This window comes from Arvicola amphibius, chromosome X, assembly GCF_903992535.2.
Source record: "Arvicola amphibius chromosome X, mArvAmp1.2, whole genome shotgun sequence".
Taxonomy (NCBI): Eukaryota; Metazoa; Chordata; class Mammalia; order Rodentia; family Cricetidae; genus Arvicola; species Arvicola amphibius.
In genome coordinates this window covers 62404045-62427863 of record NC_052065.1, presented here as the reverse complement: position 1 = coordinate 62427863, position 23819 = coordinate 62404045, and the positions used below count along the sequence as shown (strand labels likewise).

The 23819-nt window shown below is 42.0% G+C and overlaps 1 protein-coding gene and 1 pseudogene across 1 annotated transcript; one reads left to right on the top strand and one right to left on the bottom strand.

Annotated features, from left to right (window-relative positions):
* Positions 1–1129: 1129 nt before the first annotated feature.
* On the top strand, positions 1130–2563 carry LOC119804303 (annotated as a pseudogene).
* An 11776-nt stretch (positions 2564–14339) lies between these two features.
* On the bottom strand, positions 14340–23100 carry Cdx4 (caudal type homeobox 4). Its single transcript, XM_038316638.1, has 3 exons — positions 22599–23100; positions 17006–17151; positions 14340–15899 (listed from the first exon to the last, which is right to left on the bottom strand). The coding sequence occupies exons 1-3, from the start codon at positions 23098–23100 to the stop codon at positions 15693–15695; spliced, it is 855 nt and encodes a 284-aa protein (XP_038172566.1). The 3' UTR covers positions 14340–15692.
* Positions 23101–23819: the final 719 nt, after the last annotated feature.

Here is a 23819-nt window from a genome sequence, read left to right as displayed (position 1 = left end):
TGTTGCAATCATATGTGGATGGGGACATGAGAAAGCAGATGATTAATTATATTAAGGAATAAGTAAAGTGTATATACTCTCTGTCACACACATATACACATTGGAGATAAGGTCTTACTACATAACCCTGGCTGGCCTAAAACTTGTTATATATACTAGACTGACCTCCAATTTATAGAAATCTGCCTGTTTCTCTTTCCTAAGTGATGAGATTAAAGGCGTGTACCACCAAGCTTGGTTCAAAGTATATATTTAGAAGAGCTCAAGTTTATTGGCTCAGAATTTGACATTTGAGGAGCAAAAGTGCTTAGTGAGCACCAATAAAAGGACCTGTAAGGTAAATATTTTAGTTGCTTTATATGAAAAAAAGGGGGGGCAGACAGTGGTAGTGCATGCCTTTAGTCCCAGCACTCAGGAGGCAAAGGTAGGCAGATCTCTGTGTGTTTGAGGCCAGTCTGGTCTACAGAGAAAGTTGCAGGATAGCTGGGGATATGTAGAGAAACCCTGTTTTGAAAAAAATGGAAAAGAGAGAGAGAAAGAAAAGGAGGAGGGGGCTGGAGAGATGGCTTAGAGGTTAAGAGTACTGGCTGCTCTTCCGGAGGTCCCAAGTAACCAGGTTCCATTTTCTAGCATGCAGGAGAACACTGTATATATAGTAAATAAATGTGTTAAAAATAAAAATCACATTTTTGTAGAAAATAAAAGCAGCATTAATTATTACCTTACCTTTTATAAAAGTATTAGCATGAAAGTGATATTTATGTTGAATCCTCCAAAATCATCTATTTTTGATGCGTCCACATATATAATTTATCTACAACAATTGGGTTGTGTTTTATCATTTTAAATTGAGTTGTATTTTATTGTTTCAAATTGAGACATAAAGGTTTGGAGTTATAGTTCTTGGTAGAACCTGTCTAGCACATACAAAGGTTCTATCCCCAGCAGCAGCAGCAACAACACACATGCACATACAGAGAGAGACACACATCTCAAAATACCTTGACAAATAAAATTGTATATATGTTATGATTTACAGTGTGAGTGACCCTGGCGGGTCCCACTGTGAGTTTGGAAGACTGCGGTGGATAAGGGACAGACAGGTATGCCATGCAGAGAGAGCTTGGGAATGGAGAGCTTATTTAGTGGGTATTGGGAGGGTATAAGGATAGGAGAGGTATGGGGGGGAGAGAGAAAGAAATGGGGAGAGAGACAAAAAGCAGCCTCTTCAGAACAGTGGAGGAGAGGGAGAGGGAGAGGGGGAGGGGGAGGGGGAGAGAGAGAGAGAGGGAGGGAGAGGGGAGAGAGAGAGAGAGAGAGAGAGAGAGAGAGAGAGAGAGAGAGAGAGAGAGAGAGAGAGAGAGAGGAGATAGAGGAGAGAGCAGAGACCAGCTTGCCTCAGCAAGAAGGGGGAGATTGGGAATGGGTGGAGCTTGTTTCTTAAAGGGACAGAATACCCAGGTGATAGGGCAGGCCTGCATAAAAATTATAACATTCCCATCTTTCTCTTAACATAAAAAGGCAAGGAGTTAGGCATGGCAGGTTAAGGGGCCGAGGGTGTTGAGTTCTCAAGACTGCTATCTGCTGATTTGTGGGCATCGAAATCTTGGGGGACCTGAGAAATCTGGGATGCTGGCCATGCCCTAGGCTATCTGGTTACATTACTGCTATCCAGGATTTGTGGAACTCTCTGGTGTCTCTTGGACCTGGCAAGGTGTTGGCAGAACAGAGGGCAAGGTTAAGTTTAGGAACAAAAATTTTTCTCTAGGTCCTGGTAATTGAGGAGGAGGGTGTCAGGACCGGGGAAAGTTGGGAAGATTTGGGCTCTTAGGGTCTGGTTATTGGCCTGTTTAATGTGAATCTTTCAATTCAGCTTCCTGGAACTCAACAATTCTTTGAGTTTGTGAAAATATAGTTTTAGACACACGCATTGTATAAACGACAGTATATTTATTCCAGATCTTCAGACCTGTGAAGATGGTTTTGCTGAGGTGACCTGTGAAGGCGGTTTGCTATTCTCTTGACCCAGAAAACCCTATAAAATCATGCAAATCAAGAGGAATAAATCTTCGGGTTCACTTTAAGAACACCCATGAAACTGCCGTGGCCATCAAGGGTCTGCACATCCGAAAAGCCACCAAACATCTGGAAGATGTCACTTTAAAGGAGCAATGTATCCCATTCTGAAGGTACAATGGTGGAGTCCGTAGGTCTGGCCAAACAGTGGGGCTGAAGACAGGGTCGGTGGCCAAAAGAGAGTGCTGAATTTTTACTGCATGTGCTTAAAACTGAAGAGAGCAATGCTGAGCTGAAGGGTTTAGATGTAGGTTCTCTAGTCATTGAACACATCCAGGTGAACAAAGCATCCAAGATGCGCCAATGACCTTATAGAGCTCGCGGCCGGATGAACCCGTGCATGTGCTCCACTTGCCATATCAAGATGATCCTCAATGACAAGGAACAGATTGTTCCAAAGCCAGAAGAGGAGCTTGCACAGAAGAAAAAGATCCCAGTAGAAACTAAAGAAACAAAAACTTATGGTACAGGAATAAATTCAGCATAAGAATCTTAACAATGTATTCATCATTAAAAAAACATGTTTTATTTAAAATATATTCAGGGGCTGGAGAGATGGTTTAGTAGTTAAGAGCACTGACTGTTCTTCTTTAGGACTTGGGTTTGTCTCCCAACACTCATTTGGCAGTTTACAACTTCTGAACTCCAGTCCCAGGGGATTCAATGCTCTCTTCGGGCCTCTGTAGACACCAGTCACAGAACTGCCTGCATATACACAAAAGTAAATTAACTTAAAAATATATTAATAATGGAATGGTTAAGTCAAACTCATTAATGTAGTTATGTTTGTATAGAGAGTTCTTGATCCTACTTGAAACATTATTTAAGAATACAGTGTCTCATTAACTGTAGTCACTATGCTTTTCAATAGATCTCTTCGACTTGTGCTTGCTACCTAATTGAAATTCTTTGACAAACACTTCCTCACCTTTCCCTTAAGTACTTGGTAAACGCTATTCTACTCTAATTCTGTGAAATCAGTGTTGTTAGATTTCACATAAGAGTGAAATGATGTGACCTTTGTCTTTCTGTATACTTTATTTCATTTAATATACTGTCTTCCAGGTTCTTACAACTTATAAAAAAGTAACATGAGTTCCTTCTTTGTTTTGATTGAACAGTATTCTGCTGCAAATTCTAGCCCATTTTCTTTTACAATGCATCTACTGATCAAACAGTATTAAATTTTAATTATGTTATGCATAATGAACTTTTTTCTCTTCTCTTCTCTTCTCTTCTCTTCTCTTCTCTTCTCTTCTCTTCTCTTCTCTTCTCTTCTCTTCCTTCCTTCCTTTCTTTTTGAGATATAGTTTCTTTGTGTAGCCTTGGCTGTCCTTTAACTTGTTCTGTAGACCAGGCTGGTCTTAAGCTCTCTGCTGGGATTAAAGGTGTGGGCCACCACCCCCTGGGGCCATAATGGGTTTTCTAATTTGCATTCTTACATTATACAGATTTTCTTTTTTTATTTTATGTACATTGGCATTTTTGCCTGCTTGTATATCTGTGTGAGGGTGTCAGATGAGGGTGTCAGATCTTGGAGTTACAGACAGTTGTGAGCGCCCATGTGGTTGCTGGGAATTGAACCGGGGTCTGCTGGAAAAACAGCCAGTGCTCTTAACTGCTGAGCCACGTCTCCAACCTCTGCTAAGACTTTCTTTGTTTCAGGTCCTAGCTAATACTTAACTTTTGTCTTTGCTGTAATCACTCTAGCAGGCATAAGGAAGTGTCTTACTGTGGTTTCAGTTTGCATTCCCATTGTAAGAGCTTTAGTTTCTTTCCCTGTCACTGTGTTAAACTACTCTTTTTTTCTTTATTCTTCTCTCACATATTACATCCTAACTACAGTTTCCCATCCTTTATCTCCTCCCAGTCCTGCCACATACACCTTCCCTCTCCCCCATATTCACTCCTCCTTTTCCCTTCAAAAAAGAGCAGGCCTCCCAGGGGCATCAGTGGAACATGGCATAACAAGTTACAGTAAGACCTGGCACATACCATCATATTGAGGCTGGACAGGGCGACCCAGTAGGAGAAGAAAGAGTCCCAAAAGCTGGCAAAAGAGTCAGAGACATCGTCCACTCCCACTGAGTAGTCCCAAAAGAATACCAAACTACACAGCTGTAACATGTATGCGGAAAGCCTAGGTCAGACCAAAGCAAACTCCTTGATTATCACTTCAGTCTCAGTGTACTCCTATGAGCCTGGCTTAGTAGATTCTGTGAGCTGTGTTCTTGAGGGTCCTTGACCCTCTGGCTCCTATAATCCTTCCCCACCCTCTTCTGAAGAATTTCCAGAGCTCCACCTAATGTTTGCTGTGGGTCTCTGCCTCTGCTTCCCTCAATTGCATGATGAAGCCTCTCTGATGAGGATTATGCTAGGCTCCTGTTTACAAGTATAACAGAGTATCACTAGGAATCGCTTCTTTGATTTTTTTTCGATGGCTGTATTTGATTTTTTTTTTTTTTTTTGGTTTTTTTGAGACAGGGTTTCCCTGTAGTTTCTAGAGCCTGTCCTGGATATAGCTCTTGTAGGCCAGGCTGGCCTCGAACTCAGAGATCCACCTGCCTCTGCCTCCCGAGTGCTGGGATTAAAGGCGTGCGCCACCACCGCCCGGTGGCTGTATTTGATTCTATTCTGGGTCTCTGGGCTATCCAGCCTCTGGGTTCTGGCCCTCCAGGCAGCGTCAGGGGTGGGCTCTCTTGTGGCAGGGGTTTCAAGTTGGACTAGCCATTGGCTGGCCACTCCTACAACTTCTGTGCCACCTTTATACCCCAGCACATCTTGCAGGCAGGACAAATTGTAGGTAAAAGGCTGGGTTGGTGTTCCAGTTCCACCACTGGAAGACTTGCCAGGCCACAGAAGATGGCTGCTTCAGGTTCCGTATCCCCCATCACTAGGCGCCTTCCCTAGGGTCACCCTTGTGGATTCCTAGGAGTTTCCATTGCATTAGATTTCTACCTCTCCCCTAAAATGCTCTCCAATTCCAGTTGTCTATCCCAGTACTCTCTCTTTCCACTCCTCTACCTGATCCCTCCTGTTCCTATCCCCACCCACCTCCAGTCCACCTTGTTACTGAGCCTCTAAGGATCTGTGAATGGCAGAGTTTTACTTTACAGCTAATGTCTACTTAAGGCAATTTGAAAGAAAATGGCCCCCAAAGGGAGTGGCACTATTAGGAGGCATGACCTTGTTGGAGGAAGTTTGTCACTGTGGGGGCAGGCTTTGAGGTCTCTTTTGCTCCAGCTTCTCTCAGTGTGACAGCCACTGGACTTCCTGTTGCTTACAAGATGTAGCAGTCTCTGCTCCAGCACCACATCTACCAGCATGCTGCCAAGTTCCCTGGCATGATGATGACGGACTGAACCTCTGAAACTGTAAGTGAGCCACCCAATTAAATGTTTTCTTGATAAGAATTGCCATGGTCAGTGGGGCGATGGCAGTACATGCCTTTAATCCCAGCACTTGAGAGACCAAAACAGGTGGATCTCTGTGAGTACAAGGCCAGCCTGGTCTACAGAGTAGTTCCAGGACAGCCAAGGCTATACAGAGAAACACTATCTCAAAAAAAAAAACCCTAAAAAAAGAGTTGCTGTGGTCATGGTGTCTCTTCACAGCAATAAAAAACCAGTTATCAGTGAGTACATACCATGGTTGTCTTTCTGGGTCTGGGTTACCTAACTCAGTATGGTTTTTTCTAGTTCCATCCATTTGCCTACAAATTTCATGATTTCATTGTTTTTAACAGCTGAGTAACACTCTACTGTGTAAATGTACCACCATTTCCTTATCTATTTTTCTGTTGAGGAACATCTGGGTTGTTTCCAGGTTCTGGCTATTACAAATAATGCTGCTATGAACATAGTTGAGCAAGTGTTCTTGTGGTAGGATGGAGCATTCTTTGGCTATATGCCCAAGGAGGGTATACCTGGATCTTGTGGTAGATTGAGTCCTAGTTTTTGGGAGAAACTGCCATATTGATTTCCAAAGTGACTGTACAAGTTTGCACTCCCACCAGCAATGGAGGAGTGGGTGTTCCCTTTGGTCTACATCCTCACCAGCATGAGCTGTGACTTGTGACAAATCTTTAAATTCTTAAAGTTAGCTTTCCTGGACATACTTCCTCTAACAAGGCCACATTTTCTGAATCTACTGAATCTGTGCTACCAACTGGGGACTAACATCCAAATGCCCAAGACTATGGGGTATTTCATTCCCCATAGACGCTTTACATTTCTGTCATTTATTCATTTTTTAAAGTAAGTTTTATATAAGAATACGAGGCCTTAAAATTATTGAAAACAATACGCTTTTCTCACTGTGTATTCTTGGCAGCATTGGTGAAACTAGTAATCAACCAATTGGTAGTCAGTGTGTGGATTTCTTTCTGGGCTCGACTCTGTTCCATGAGACTATATGTCCTTTGTTTTGCCAGCATTATAAACGTGTATTGATTACTGTGATAAGGTTGTATGATACATCACCTTTGTTCTTTTATTATTATTTTTTAAAAATTATTTATTTATTATGTACACAGTGTTCTGTCTGCCTGTATGCCTGCAGGCCAGAAGAGGCCACTGGATCTCATTACAGATGATTGTGAGTCACCATGTGGTTGCTAGGAATGAACTCAGGACCTTTAGAAGAGCAAGCAGTGCTCTTACCATTGAGCCATCTCTCCAAACTGCCCCCCACCTTTTAAATTTTATATGTATGGGTCTTTGCTTGCTTGTATATCTATGTGCCATGTGCATGCCTGGTACTTGAGGAAGTGGGAAGAAAGTAGCAGATTTCCTGGAAGTGGAGTTACAGAAGGTTGTGAGCCACCCTATGGGTGCCTGGGAACCAAACCCTCATCCTCTTGAAGAGGAGCCAGTGCTCTTAACCATTGAGCTACCTCTCCAGTCCACCTTTGTTCTTCAAGATTACTTGACTATCTCGACTGGACAGTATTTTGTGAGTGTATATGAAATCTGTGGGGTTTTTTTCTATTTTTGTAAAAAATGCCAGCGATAGCTTGATAGGAATTGCATTGAACCTATAGACAAATAGCTTTGTGTAGCAGGACCCAGCCATGACAAGCTCAAGGTAGGCCTGAGTCTCAGTTTGCCCTAAGGCGTAACCTAGTTCTAAGAAAGACCCCAAACTGAGACCACCAATGCTCCACCCAGGGACAGACGACCCTTAGCCCAGCACACACCCATCATCTTTTCACCAAGGAGGAAATTCCTAGCATTCCAACTGTTGTGGAGAAAATTGCCTACCAGCAAACACCCAACTCTTTTCACCAGGACACCCCTAGACAAATGTTAACCAATGGAGAGTTTGAGTTTGCAAACTTGTGTACAAAGCTCTTTGCTTTTACAAACAGGACTTGGTCTTCTAGTTGGTTTTGGGGGGGACTCTGATCCAGGCATAACAGGTAGTAAAATGTTTTAGCAAAAGTAATTCTTCTGTTCTATAAATGTGGACTCTTTTTCCATTTAGGCCTTCAATTTTTTTCATAAACTGGGTGTGAAGGTATATACCTATAATTTCAGCACTTGAGAGGCAGAGTTATGAGAATTGCCACATGTTTGAGGTCAACCTGGTCTACATGTAGTGAGTTCTAGGCCAGCAAAGGATTTAAAGTAAGACCATTTCTCCAAAATAAATAAATAAATAAATAAATAAATAAATAAATAAAGTCTTTATATATATATATATATATATATATATACACACACACACACACATGTCTTTGGTTAAATTTATTTCTAACTATCTTCACTGCTGTAAATGAGATGCTTTTGTGAAATCCTTCATAGATTCTTTCCTGTCAGGGTGTAGATTCATTACTGATTTTTGCACACTGACTTTGTGTCCTGCAGTTTTACTGTATTTATCAGCTCTGACAGCTTCTGCTTGAGGCTTTAGAGTTTTCTGAGAAATTAAAAGATGATATCTGGAAACCACGAAAATTTACTTTCTCCTTTCCATCTGGGCTAACTTGGCATATTTTCCTCTTGTGTAACTGCTCTGGGCAGGACTTTAAATATTTGTTGACTGGAAGTGATCAGACTCCTCTTTTCTTCTCTTTTGCTTTTAGACAAGATATGGCAATTTCAGCTTTTCCTTAATGTGCATTCTATGGTGTCATTCGTGTTCTGTCATCCAAGGTCTCTGTTGTGCTGAGATGTATTTCTATGCCTAGCTTGTTGAGAAGTTCATAGTGAAAATGTTTTGAACTTGGACAAATATCCTTTTTGCATCTATTGAAATGGTCATATATTTTTGTTCTCATTCTGTTAATATAGTGTATCATTTTCATAGATTTGCAGATTTTGAACTATCTCTGCATGCTTGAGATAAACCGCACTTGAATATGAATGATCCCCTTAACGTGCTATGGAATTCACTTTGTTGTGTTAATTGTTGAGAATCTTTTCCCTTTGCAATTGCGTACAGTCCATTTTCAATCTCTTTCTGCCTCTGGATCTAAACTGAAACTGTTGTAGACAGCATATATTAATACTTTGATTATATAATTTAATCCATTCTCTTAATTCCTGCTTTTGATTAGAGAGTGTAATCTTTTTTACCACAATTTCTGATTAAGAAAAAATGATAGCCTCTATTTTGCCTTTTCTATGTATGCTCTGCTTGTTTTGTTTGTTTGTTTGGCTTTTGTTCTCTCTTTTTGTTTTTGTTTTTTTTTCTCTCTCTCTTCAAGACAGGGTTTCCCTGAAGCTTTGGAGCCTGTCCTGGAACTAGCTCTTGTAGACCAGGCTGGCCTTGAACTCACAGAGATCCACCTGCCTCTGCCTCCCGAGTGTTGGGATTAAAGGCGTGTACCACCACCGCCCAGCAGGCTTTTGTTCTCTTTTGTGTTTGAGACAGGGTCTCACTAAGCAGCCCTGACTGTCCTACAATTCACTTTACAGACCAGACCAGACTGACCTCAAACACTGGCTTTGGAGTTACTGGAATTAAAAGCATGTGCCCAGCCTTTTTTTTCTTTTTGTGACTAATTCTTTTTCTTTTCTTTTTTTTTTAAAGAAAGAAGCTAATCCTTTTTCATTTTACTTACCATTCCCAGTTCCCACTCCCTCCCCTCCTCCCATTCACTCCACCCTCCTACCCCTCCCCCCCCTCAATCCTTAGAGAGGATCAGGCTTTGGGAAGGTCCAAGGCCCTCCCTACTATATCTAGTCTGAGCAAGGTATTCATCCAAAGAGCATAGGTTCCCAAAAAGCCAGCACAAGCAGTAGGTGTTAGGAAAAAAAATCTCTCTGCTGGTGGTCCCTGGTGGCCCGAGGCATGACAGGGGAAAGATAGAGAGAGCACACACCTAAACCCAAACCACCTCTCCCTTCCCCACCCCATAGCCTTGGGGAGTGGTCCTGACCCTGTGGGGGTGGTCAGCGCTTGGCAGGCTGGGAGTTGGAGTTCAAGCCAGGGCAACTGCCAGGCCAGGGCCTTCCAATCATCCCAGACTTCTTGGATATATGGGTGTTAGAGGGCTGGGGTGATGCCCCCAGCTTAATATTACACTCTAGACTCTTTGGATATAGGGGTGTGACAAGGAGCTGAGGTGATATTTATGACCAAACATCCCAGAATGGATGCCAGGAACTGGGGTGACACTTCCAATCATCCCAGACTCTTTGGATATAGGGTGTCACTTTTGATCAAACAGTGGGTACAAATCCTGGTGCCACTGCCAGTTGTTCCTATTTCTTTTCATTTCGGCCTTCAGAACTCACTTTAGATTTTGGAGTTTTTGGGGGGGAGGGGTGGGGAAGCTCTAGTGGTGATAATTTCCTCAGTTTTTCTTTCTGCAGGGTTTCTCTGTGAAACAGTCCTGACTGTCCGAGAACTCCCTCTGTAGACTGGGCTGGACTCAGACTCTGCCTCTCCAGTGCTGGGATTAAAGGCATGCACCATTACTGCCCAGCTTTTTACTCCCACTTTTTCAGCTTTTATTACCCAAGAATTTCTTAATTTTTCATTTATTTTTGAAAAATTAATTTTGGTGGATATATTTGGGATTTGATAGCTTTTTTTCTCTATTTGAAATTTAAAGAATTATTTATTAAAGATGGAAAAACAATTACTAAAAGATCAATTTTCCCAGAAAACTGTAGAGACACAATACATTTCTTCTATCATGCCAAAATATGGGTTAGCCACAACCACTATGACACAAGCCAAATTCTTATTCTTCAAGAATATGGATGAAGAAAAAAAACCACCAAAAGAACAATATAGAGAACTAAAAAAAGGTGGTTTCCTTACTTCATTCCTAGAAGGAGATCAAATGGATGTGTGTGTTTGGTTTTCACAATAAGCTGAGCATCTGGGACTAGGAATGGGAGCATTTCATCACATGACATTAACACATTAAAATATGTGGGGTGTCAGGGACTAGGATTGTGATTCTTTAAAAACAGCCTTGTTAACAAGACAGTAAGGCATTATACAGCAAATGTCTAGGTTATTTATCACTAACTATAAGGTAATAATTTTAAAAATGGAAAAAGCAAGACAAATGAGTTCCAGTGTCTTCTATTTTCTCTGTTAAAATCAACAAGATTAACAAATACCAATTTGGTTGTACATCAACACTTTCAAAGTACTTCACTTATACAAGTGGACCAAGAGCAGAAATTCAAGCATTAACGAGCATCAGCCCCTTTGCACAGCTTTCTAGGGCTAATGAAGAGAAGCCACATCAAAATCACTTGACACCGAGCAAAGCCCTAGAAGTCTTTTCCAGGTGCTTTAGGAAATTGTGAGCATTTCATAATAAAGCAAATCTTTTCTCATCTTGAGATTTATAGGCCAACGTTGCTCCAATATTTACAAGTAATTTTAGTAGATATGCCCCCATGCCTAAGATATGGACATCTCAGCATGGGTGATCTATATACTGTGTATTTTTGACACTCATATTTTATAGAGTGCTTGAGGACTAAGCAGTACATTAAAATTCCCTTTTGCCCACACAGCTTTGCTGGCAAATGCTCATAGCAATGAGTCATCGGTCTGGTTAGAGGTTTTTGGTTTTTGTTACACCATCAGTACTGGATCCTCACTGAGACTCCTCGGAAATCTTGCTGTTGCCCAGACTCACGGAGCTCCTGTGGCTATGGTTCTAATACACCCTCCTCCCCCCATCCCGTCAATGCCATTGCTGGGTGCCACTGTGTGGTAGTTGGTTGGTGAAGGGTGGGGCCAACTCTCCCACTTCAAGTGAGGGGTGAGGCCAGCACAGCGTGGCCCTTGGGCTGCAACAAAGCTTCAGGGGGCAGCCCAGACCACAGACATCCTCATCCTCATGGCTTTTGGTGGTAATAGGGACCATGAGCATAAAACCAGATCCCAGCTGCAGTAGGGCCTGAGACTGAGACTAGGCCCTCACTGGCAGCTTGGCCCAGACATCACATGGCCTCAGGTGGCAGTAAGACCACTCACAAAGCTGTTGACCCTCCAGTTCTTCCTCTCTCCACAGCACATGAACCATTCTGCTTCTCTTTCCCGTCTCTCCACCACATAATCACCAGAGTGGTGCCTGTCCAGCCCTTACCAGTGCTATGGGACCTCTGGCCGTCTTCTGCCTTAATTTTATTTCATTTTAATGTGTTTTAGTGTAATCTCTGATTTTATCTTACTTGACTGAGATTCATGAACAGATATGTTCATGTCTTTGATCAAAATTGGAACATTTTGACATTATATTTTCTATTTGTGTTACTGAGACAGAGTTTCATGTAGCCCAGCCTGGCTTTGAACTCACTATACAGTCCAAGATGTCCTTGAACATCACATCTTGACCCTCCTGCCTTCACCTTCCTAGTACTGGGATTACAGGTGTAAGACATCATGCTCAGGGCTTCTGTCACCATTTTTTCAAGGATCTTTCCACTTTATTTTCTTTGCCTTTTGTGATTTTTATAATGTGCTTGTCTGCAAAGTAAGTGATGTGTTACAGAGTTCACAGATTCTATTAAGTGTGTTTCTCTCTCTCTCTCCTTTTTGGTTTTTCGAGACAGGGTTTCTCTGTAGCTTTGGAGCCTGTCCTGGAACTCACTCTATAGACCAGGCTGGCCTCAAACTCTCAGAGATCTGCCTGCCTCTGCCTCCTGAGTGCTAGGATTAAAGGCGTGTGCCACCACCGCCCGGTTGGTGTCATTTTCTAAACTCCTCTATCAGGGTAGTGCATTGTCAGACAAGATTATACTGGAAGACAAGGAGAGAGACATTTTGTCTGACAGATAATTGAGTTGTGGAGTTATCTGAAATACATGCTTACATACAATTAAAGGTAAAAACTTCAGTCTAACCAATTTGAGTTTATTATTCTATAGCAGCCTTATCTCATGAAGTTCCCTTCTGCTCAGGAACATCTCCTGTGATACACTTAGAGAAAGAAGGCCTTTCAGGTTTGAAAGGGATTAGAGAAATGACTGTCAGTTTAAGTATCTGTCTCTTCCAATTGTATTTAAGTTTGTTTTTTTTTTGGCTGGGTTTTTTTTGTTTTTGTTCTTGTTTTTTAGATCAGAATGGCCTGAAACTCGGAGATCTGTTTGCCTCTGTCTCCCAAGTGCTGGGATTAAAGGCTGGCATTTATGTTTTTATTAGGTAGCTACGGACTAGAGTTTCAGAGACTGGTAAAATTGAATTCAAAATCCATGCTTTACAGATGAGGATGGCATGAAATAAGACCTCCTGAAGATATTAAGAGTCTTTGAGACTAAAGCAAGAAATCTCCAACAGTGATATTTTAAGCCTTGAAAAAAATATCAGAGAGAGATTGAGATTTTGTATGATTTTTGGAAAAAGGTAAAAGCATAGGGCCTTTCCAAACATGTTAAGAGTGTGAAAACTAGAATAAACTTTTAAGGTCATTCCAAAACTTAAAAAAAACCCAATAACATAACAGACTCTTATTGGTCAAGTGGCTTAACCAAAATCACACAGCTCTTCAGCTACAAAATCAGGTCAAACTAGAAACCCAGCTCTTATTTCCCGGTTTAGTAGTACTTTTTAACACCACGGTCCTATGTACTTTTACTATCAGTTTACATTATTGTACACACAGTAATGTACAAGACTTCTTTGCTTTGCACTGCCACTCTGAAGACTTAATGATCATGTTCCCAGGTCAGCTCCACCTTTCAAACCTGTTAATTGCCTTTACATAAGAAACACAGTAATTGTGTATTATTTGTGTCTCTCCTCAGTAGCATATTCATGTATGAATATGAGAGCCAGTAATCCATTTGAGGGACAGAATCTAAACTATATAATGTGGTTATCTATGTAGACTAAACTCATCATTAGATTCCTTGCCTTTTTTTTGTTATCAGAGTTGTAATAACTCTGCTATAATTATTTTTGTAATATTTCTTTTTGGAAGGGCAGGGTCTAGCTGCCCAGGCTACCTTCAAGCTCATTATAGAGCCAAGAACCCTCTAGCCTTATACCCTGAGTTCTGGGATGATAGGCACGAGCTTCCATGCTCCATGTATGCAGTGCTGGAGACTGGCCTTAGGACTCCAAGCCAGGCAAGCACTCTATAAACTGAGCTACACTCCCAGCCCCTTTGCAGCATCTCTGTAGTCTGATAACCACCTCTCAAGTGCTCTCCACACCACCTTCTAATAGATTCCGCCTTTCCAGTTCTTCCTTACTGGCTCCCCTTCCCTTCTTGATTTGACTTGGTAATGTTAAAATGTTTCAACCAGAGAAGTGGCCAGTTCTCTGGATTTGAGCCAACAGTGGAAAACTTTCCTTCGGCCTTACTTCCTTCTTTATTTGGAAATAGGCCAGGTCCTCCCAATGGTCTTTCTTTGTAGTTGCACACAAACTCTAAGATAAGATCAACGCTGTTAAGTGAAGTATTTGAAGACTGGAACACTGAATAGATTGCAGACTCTTCTAAAGTCTCCAAATTCCTTGTGGATAAAAAAAAATCAGAGTGAAAATAGTATGCATAAATTTGAAAAATAATGAAAAGACTATCTCTCCTTAATTCCCCATTTAACCCACCGAACAGTGTTGGCCATTTGTTGAGTTTTTATTCCTGCTTTGCCCCTCCCCACCTCCCTTCCTTATTGAAGGCTACTTGGAGTACAACCTTTGAGCTTTGGTGTTTACGTGCCTCCAGTATATACCACTGTAATGTAGCCATAAAAGTAGGGGTGTATCTTTTTCTCAGCACTCAGAGAAAGAATAAACATGTCTTTTGAGAGAAAATGCCTTTAATATGCTATTAAGAAAAAAATCCAGTTTTTTTTCAGAGTCTAGTGAAATAGAGAAACATCAATAGGTTTTACAGTAAGAAAGGGCAACTTCCAGGTAAATGGGACTGTTACAGCTGAAGGTGCATCCTTTAGGTATTAAGAATGAGTTTGGACTTATTATTCCAAACTGAGGAAGATCCTCCTCTGGAGGCTGAGGTCCTCATCAGCAGCTGTAATTGTCTTCTTTTATGCTTTTGGAAAGTGACCTGATATTCACAGTTCATTTTCCATATCAGTAAAATGGGGTGATTGATACCTTCTTCATAAGTGTGTTATAAGGAATATGCTTTCAAGAGGTCAGGTCAGAAGTGGAAGGTTTTCCCTTAAATCTTTCAGCACTAATTGATGTATCCTCTGCAGAAGCCATAGAAATATAAGCTCCTTTTCTGACATTTTATTAAGGACTAGGAAGACACAGTTCTTATTTTCAACTCCCAAATAGGTAATTGTGAGACCTTGTCTTCAAACCAGAGGCCTAATCTTTGGCCACTTTAATATGTGAACAGTGTACTGTGCCAACACAAAAGCGCCGGGCCACCCTACTCACTGCAGCACCTTTTGAAAACCCAGATTGTATATTTCTAAGTGGTGAACCACAGCTCTTTGAGAGCGCAGGGCAGTTTATTCTGTGTGGTGACTACCTGCCTTGCTATCGACTCAATTAAATTGGCCTGTGTTCTTCTAGTCTGATTTTATTGTTCTGACAAGATTTGAAATGGTTACATCTCCCAAGTTCTATGATTAGGTATTTGATGGCAGGTGAGTATTATCTGAGGGGAAAAGTGATCTTTGTTCTATTAGCCTGTGGCAATAGATTTGTAATAACCTCCTGATGCTATCTTACAAAGTTAGCTTGTTAGGAAGACTGGGCATTTTTAATTACTGCTTGAAAAGTATCTAGAGATAAATGTCGGCTTACTTTACTCCTATTCCCTAAAAAGGACCACAAAGATGCTCAGAATCAAATAACAAACACAAGAACATATGTGTACATGTGCCTCTGGGCAGAACTGTGTTTTAAAATCTGTTCACAAGCAAGTTTCTGAAATTGTGAAGAAAGTTGCAAGGGCTCGTGAGTCTAGACTTTACAAGTAGCAAAACTTATCGCTGAACTTCCCGCCCAGGCCCACATAGAACAGCGTAGAATAGGAATTATCTGGGAATAGTTTCTGAATGTTAGAGACTTCTAAAACCTCTGCAGCTCATTGTGTGTCCACTTATTTGGAATTCTGCCCTCTAAGGAGTTACATCCAATCTCAACTGCCCTGCTGTTATCTTAGAGGCCAGAGAGACACTGCCATGGGAAGGGTGCTTCTGTTTCCTGCTCTTGTTTCATTCGGAGACTATGACTTGTTGTATCTCAATTGGCTGAAATCCACGGACAGCAGACGGAGTGGTGAAAAACGTGTTAGGCAGCTCCCCAGGGCTGATGGAGCCAGAGTCACTTTGCACGGAACTTCCACTGTTCTCAAACTGGGAGATTTTCTTCTTGATCATCTTCCTCTCCTTGGCTCTGCGATTCTGAAACCAGATTTTCACCTGAAACACAAAATGCTTTATGCTTATTGGGGACTACTATGGGTGTGGTAACACAGCGACTGCTGGTTTTACAAGGCCCCTTCCTGAACATCCCCTCATTTGAGTCTCATGGTAATCTTGTGAAGTATACCCATTTTACAGGTTCTAAAAAGCTGTGGCGCAGAGAGGGCAGGCGCTTTGCAAGAAATGAGACTGAAATCATCAAATCTAGGACTACCAACTCTGAGCGCAAAACTCCCTTGCATCCTCTGCCACACAAGTAGAAATAATTAGATAAAGATAGCAAGGACTGCTGATGAGAAAGAACAATCTAAATAGCAAAGGTGATTACAGTCAGTCATTAAGAGAAACTTCCTTATATTAAAAAGTTAACACCACCTAGACCTGGGTGAGCAGGGTCATGAAATACTATCTATTTCTTGTTGGAAATCAGCACCAGAGTGGTGTTAATGTGCCTACGCATGGATGGAATGCAAACTGCAAGAGATAAGGCCGTGTATTAATGGACTTTACCTTTTTCTATAGACTTCTATGATTCTAGCATCACTTTTAGACTTGAGGGGAAAATCACCAGGTGCTCATGTAACTGCAAAATCCAAATGAGTGGAAACTGCTGACCTTTGCTGTAACTTGATCTTCATTGAGTACTCAGTTAACTTAAATTTGAGGCAGGCATCATAACATCATACAGCCCAAAGAAGATTGCGTTCCTTATCTTGAATGGCAGAAAAGCTCCATCCATGGAGTTTCACTAGTGTTCAGTTCCTCTTGTAGTTTGTTTGACTGATAGGGAGCGGACAGTGGCCAGAGTTGTGAAATTTTCACTTCTCCCACTCAGTACTACTCGAGAGATCAGATCAAGGTTTGACTTGATTGATGAATTGTATTGGAATTAAAATCTCTTTTGCATTTCTTCACTCCATCTCTTATTCCCAGGCCCACATGATACCCACCCGTTCAATAGTTAATCAACCCAAAGGCCAATGAAACAACATCGGCTGAGTGTGGGTTTAGTGGTGCTTGAGGAAAGCATATGTTCTCTATTTTGCTATTTCCTCCAAACCCTAGACAATTGAAATGACCACATGGGATATGTTTGGTAATACCTGTCTCTCAGAAAGGCCCAGGTTAACTGCCAGCTCTGACTTCCTCCGGATGGTGATGTATCTATTGCAGTGAAATTCCTTTTCCAGCTCCAGCCTTTGATGATCAGTGTAAACCACACGATACTTTTCTTTTGTTCTGGTTTTCCCTGTTGGGGGAGAAAGCATTACATTTCATCTTATTCTCCTCCTTTGGAGATTATTTGGGTTGAAGGAACCAGTTACTCTTCTTACTTTCACTTTTTACTTTAAATTTTAAAGCAAATGCATTTTTAAATCAAATATGTCATGTCTATTTCTCCATTAAATGCATTATTATCTGCGGCCATGATATCTATAGCTAATCATCATTCTAATATACATAGATGAAACAAATAGCTTTTTAATGTTTCTCCTGAAATGATCAGTCAGATTATAGCTACTCTATTGGCCCACTGCTATATCAAAACATTTAAAATAAACACTCAAACCATGAATTTCATTCCGTTTCCATCCACATATAACAACTGGATGAACAGCAATGGCAACACCCACCATGAATTACATTTTATGCAGTTCTTTCATGACTGTTTCCCATTAAGCATCTTATCTACTCTGTTGAATTATGCAGAAAATGTATTATCCCCATTGTATAAATAAGGAACCCAAGGTTCAGTATAAGTAGGTGAATTTGTGCTGGTGTGCTTATGAGTATAGACCCAAGCATGTACCTTTGATGCCCAGTTCAGTATGCTAGATTTATTCCCAGTTTAAACCTGTTGGGAAGTGTAATTCCAAGTGTGGCAAACTATTCTGGAATCCTGACATAGTTACATGTGCTACCTACCTAGAAAGAATTTATATAGTTTGAAAAGAAAATATTCATTGCTATTTAGCAAATTCTGTTTCAAAATAACTCCTATTATTTGTTAGAAAAAGTAATAGCTTTCCTGTGGGAGTCTTAAGGCATTTTTTTTATTTCCAAGTGGCTAGTGAATGGGTGCAGGAGGAAGTGTTGACTTAAGCAGACTGAAGTGAGCATTGCACGTGCTTTGAAAGGATATCCAAACATTTGGCTTGTGTTACAACATTGAGCTAATTTCTCATGCTTTCCTTCAAATGGAGTTTTATTCCTCCTTTCAAATTTTCCAAAGGTGATTAGGAAGTTTCCCCTTCTTTTCAGTTTCTCTAACCCCCTCTAGGTTCGTGCTCTTTTTCTCTGTGGCTTTTAGAAAACTTCTTCTGATCTTCTCTGGTTGTTTTTGATGTGAGATTTTGGGGAGCGACCTGTAGGACAAAGACTTCTTTAAAGTGGGTCCCTAAACTCCATTGAGGTGTTAAGATGCAGCACAGGCCTAACAAAGGAGCTACATAGCATGGATCCCATCCTGAACCCTCTTTACATTCAGGAACATCAACCAATTGGCTTGGAATTTACAAGCCCTAAACAAATGTCAGACACCCTTTCATCTCCAGGAAGAGGGGGGGGGCATGGATGTCGAAACAGATCTAGCTTAGGATTCAACTAAATGGCTCGATAACTTATGTGCTACTTAATGAAATGAAAATTCCCTCCCTTGAAATGATGGGTCCCAGCCAATTAACTTTCCTCACAGCCCCAAACTTTGAGCTAGATTTCTGAATCCATACAGAAACATAGGAAACGAGGGATCTGACTTTTGGCATATTCCAAAGACAGAATGTATGCTGAAGGATGAAAAAGGAAAACCTGAGTTTTAATGTTTTCAGAACCTTTAATAATTTAATAATTTTGAAGAGATATTCCCTAAAACCCTTCCTGATCAAAAAGGGACTGAGTTTAAATTTTAACTTGAAGCAGAGAGGTTAAAATTCAACTTGTGTGTGTCTGTGTCTTCAGTCAATTAATCAGTAAATATAACCAGACTTCAAGAACTCTGGAAAAGTTGTGGTCCTTCCCCACCCCCATTGGTCATAAATTCCCCTCTTGCAGTTTCTTCTGAGGACAATAAAAGTCAAGACCAGGCCTCTTTATTTGCCATGAAAATGCTCACCCTTTCCGGCAATATAACCTCCCAAGAAAGGAGCCATGAGAAGGGCCTAGATGCATATCAAAGCTAAACAAGTGTTAAAAGGGGTCTGTAGCCCCAATCGGATAGATAAGACCTAAACCCCCAAGAAGACAGGGAGTGTACTACCTGCACAGTTTACAAAGAGAAACAAATAGATATTTCCTGCAACGCCTCTTGGGCTGCCTTGTCAGAACCTCATCTCTTTCCCCCCATTGCCTCTTCCCCTGACACGAGTGCAGGGATTTGGACACTTTCTAATAGAGCATAATGTCCACGTCTCCATAACTAAAGCTGAACGCAAAGAAAGCATGAAGTGTACTTGTTTTTATTGTTTACGTTCCTGTTTTTTCCAGAGACAATGACATGTTGAGACCAGAGAATTTCCTTCTTAGCCAATATTGAGAGTTGATTTAGGGATGGAAAAAAGTCAAAGATATATTGAAGAGCTATTTCCATTTCCCTAAAGGAAGAATTTCATTACTTCTTCTACAAAGATGTGAACAAACACTTCCATAGTTCATAGTGCTCCTTCCCAGCACCCAGGAGACAGCGCCCTCACAGTTCATAAGGCAATGTCACCACATGTGATGACTTACTATCACCATAAGTGTGTTTGAAACTGTGTTCAGTGGAGAGACTCGTAGTCAAAGTGCTACTAGGCAGAAAAGTCCTCATTAAGCTATAGGATCACAATGGAAAGCCAGTTGTCTTAAAAAGGCAGTACCACCACGATGACTTTACCCAATGGCAATCCTTTATGCTTTTATCTAAAAATCACATCCAAATTCACTTAAGAAATTCGCCAACAAAATAGGAAAAGCCAAGAAAGACAATGATAAGCTTCAGGGATTATTAAGCAACTCAGTTTGTGAAGTGTCCTAATTGAATAGAACTTTTAATTTTTATTCCCTTAGTGTTGAGTGGCTTAATAAGAATCAAACTTCCTTCCCTTTTGTAAACAGGGAGGTGTCTTTCCAGCTCTGCTTAGGATGGTGCTTGACCAACGCTCATATAGGCTCATAGTTCTGTACTAAAGAAAATGAAAAAAAAAAACCCCAACTTGTTCTCATGCACTGGGCATTGTTTAAAATATGAGCTTGTATGAAAATGTTGACATTCATAGAAACTTTTGGATAAGGTTTTGTAAAATCTCTGAAAAGACATGTGTTTGGAATAGAATACTAAGAAAAACTATGATCATCTGGAAGGCAGTAATTTATTCTCCATGTCAATCTCCTCGCTTTCATTGGGAATCACAGCTGTAATGAATGCTCCCCCCACGTTAACTAAAGTCTCTTTCAATTATCTTCCATCAATGTACAAACCTGTCATTGGATTGCCTTAATCCAGGGAAGGGCTACTTCCAGTTTGCTGTTCATAGATTTTTTTTCCTCTCAGCCCTAAGACCACATATTTTGCAATGCTCCAAGATGAGCAGAAAGCTTTGGGAGATCTGACTCATTCATTCATTCATTTTACAAACACTTATCCCCTGCTCTGTTTGCTAATCATGTAAAGGGGTACATTTTGGTCCAGAGAGTCCAATGGGGTGATGACACTTATTTTTGTGGAGTTTATGGCCTGATACCTTGAAAGAGACTCAGTGAATCTAGAATCTCCAGATTGTGCAAAGCATTACTTATGTGCGTGCTATGCTGTGCTCTTATGCATATTCATCATCTTTTAAAATTGTTGATAAATAACAACCTGGGCTACGAGAATATAGCAAGCCTATAGCTTTCAAGGAGTTCAAATGAAATAGTTAGTTAGCCAAGTTTTGTCTGTAGGACAAGTTGCCGAGAGTCCGAGCAGTTGCAAGATCATTCTCAGTGTTCAGCTTCTAAACAACACTGAAGAGAAAACTCCGCAGGTGGCATAATTAAGTCAGCTTTGAGGGCTTCACAGATGAAGGTAGACAGACTAAGGAGGCTCCTTCTCAACTTTTCTTGGCATCAGAATTATCCAAAGCAAGCTCTGAGATATATATCAAGTGAAAGGTTTCAAGATGAAACTCTTGTGTTTTACCCTTATCAGCAGAAAATTCATCACAACATAATTTTTCATCATGTCTCTTTCTCCTCGTTTTTTTATTAAAAGCAACAAGCCAGTGGCATCCTTCCCTTCCCGTGTTGCAAAGTATGTCTTTTTAAAAATGTGTACTTTGCTTGTTTTTAGGTTTTGGTGAATGGGTGTTAATTTTATCCCCAAGATTAGATAGAGCAGCAGCTCTAGGGATGGATGCCCTCTCCTAACCTCATTTTTGAAAGTGACAGGACTCACCCTTGTTTTCTTTTTAATGCTGCCTACCACCACAGGCCTGTAAGCAAGCTTGTAAAGTGTTACTTTTAACCCTAATAAGGAACCTGGAGCTTCCTCCTTCTGGCTGAAAATTCTCCTAGAGGTGGGACATGGTACCTTTCTATCTTCGCACCTTTGCAATTTGGAGGAGAGAGAAGAGAAAACACGGGATTATGAACAACATAATTACTGTGGACTAATGCTACTGACATATGTTTGCTTCTCCAGAGGGGATGAATGTGACAGTCAAACGTCACTATTTTTTCTAATAACGGAGCAAGTATTGGAATAAGAAGAAAGTGATAAGAGAACAACCACAGCTGAAAACAAGAGCGTCACCCCATCCCAGTCCAAGATTAAAGCTAAGGATCCTTCACTTTCTCTATGCGCCTCTTGTCCACGAGGGCTTGCTGGGCAGCGACATTAGACCTTAAACTGGCATCTTTATGCTATCTTGTGTGTTGTCGTTGTCGCAGACTTGCATTCTGCCTCTGCAGTTCGTGGACACCTGCTGGAATAGCAATGAGGGCTTTAGGCACTTATTGGGGGGATAATGCTGGTTGTACCTTGGCAGGTGTGAGTGTTGTGTCATATGAAATGACAGCTCATTGCTGTAACCTCGCTGCCTCAACACTTCCCTCGGCGCAAAGGGACGTTGGAAAGTGATAGGTTTCAGACACTGCTAATTTGGGCGAAGGAAGCTGCAGTTTCCTTGAGAGTCCTATAACGGAGACGCTTTGCTTTGGAAACCTTCATAGACAAGGGTCGTCGGTTGCCAGTTAAGCACCTACTAAGTTGAGCATCACCAATTTTTGTCAAGTCTGCACACCAGGGTGGGGAAAGATTAGGAGAAAGAACAGACCAGCATCGTAACAGCTTCAGCTCTCGGCCCCCGCCACCCCGCCCCGTCCATCACATGTGCATATGTTTTCCCATCTGGGCAACGACAGGGTTGGATCCCGATCCTTATGGTTCATCAGGAACCCATGTGCTCACTTTCTTGACTGATCCAGAAAGGGTAAATAAAACCAAACCAAACCAAACCAAACACCCCAACTATCCCTAAGAGAGGTTTCGTCTCAAGCGCTACTTTTGGCCGGCTTTGAACCTAGGCGCAAAGGCGGGAAGTACTTATCCTGCCAACCGGCTACGCGGTGGGCTGCTTAACTGAACTCTCCTGGAGGGCGGGGGTAGTGAAGAGTAAGAGGGCAGGCGGACCAAGAGTAAAGCAGTGGGGGGAAGGATCGATGCGGGGATAGATTACTTACCGGTCACCTGCACAGTCTTGCGCATCCACGCATAGGGGCTGTGGCGGCTCCTGCTGGGAGAATTGGCACCAGCCGTGCCCGAGTCGATGGAGACCAGTGACTCGCTGGCCGGGGCTGGCAGGCTACCGCCGTTGCTTGTGCCACTGGTGGGGCCCAGATTGCTGTAGTCTGGTGAGCCGAAAGCCGGAGAGCTCGAGGTCATGTCGTTCATGGGCACTGTGCCCATTGTACTGGACGGCCCAGGGTATGTACTCCAGTCTTCCCTGGGCGGACTGTAGGGTGAACTCCAGGCTCCCAGCGACGGCCCATGAGGATCCATGTTAGGCATATGAGGGTACCCCATGTAGTGTGGGTAAGCTGGGGCCGTAGTGAAGTTGGAGGCAGGCAGCGGACTACCACTACCCCCAGAGGTACCCACCCCGGCAGTGCTGCCTCCTCCAGGGCTCCTGAGAGTGCCTGGGTACATGCCCGCTTCTTTTTCCAAAAGGCAGCTTCCATACATGATGACTTGGATAGAAGAAGTTGCCCCCTAGGCCATCCTGAGGTCCCTGTAAACTTAGCGCCAACCCGAATTTGAGACGCAGGAGAGAATCAATGGGTCAGCACTAGCTGCACCACTGGCTCCTCTGTGCGTCTGGGACTAACTCCAATCTTCCTTTCCTCCCCCAGGTTCCCAGGTGACTGGTAGTGGGCCGAAGGAGGGCCACCAAAGGCTGGGCTGACGTCAAGGGGCTTCAGGCTTTACATAGCATTTGCATTCAAATGAAGGGTCATTTCGCTTCCACAGGATCTTGTTCACTTCTTCAGGCTAGACCTTCTCCCCTAGCTCCCGGCCTTTCTGTGCGGTTTCCCGGATTCTTCTGCTTCCTTAGCACCAGTTTTGCACTTTTAGAGGCAGTTGTTGCTCAAGAGATTTCTGACCAGCTCCTTTAAAAAGAGACTGAGGCCTGCCTTTCGCTGATCTTCCCCTTCCCAGCCTGCTCGCCTGGTCTCCCCTGGTATGGGTTTTCCACTTGGCACTGACCCATCATGCCACTGTAAAGGATTTTCCCTTCTTTCACACCCACACACTCCTCAAGGAGGGGGCTTTGTTTCCATGGGCAGATATTTGTTTCACAAATTGTATATTATATTCAGTATCCACCGTGTGTCAGGAAGTGTTGTAGGCACCGGGGATACAACACTAACAAACATTTCTACTCTGGCTTCCTAAAGTTAAAT

Coding starts and splice junctions, on each gene's coding strand:
- Cdx4 (XM_038316638.1), bottom strand. CDS start 23,100: ATGTATGGAAGCTGCCTTTTGGAAAAAGAAGCGGGCATGTACCCAGGC. Junction 17,152..22,598: donor CAAGACTGTGCAGGTGACCG/GTAAGTAATCTA, acceptor CTCCCCCAACAG/GGAAAACCAGAACAAAAGAA. Junction 15,900..17,005: donor TGGGCCTTTCTGAGAGACAG/GTATTACCAAAC, acceptor TTTGTGTTTCAG/GTGAAAATCTGGTTTCAGAA.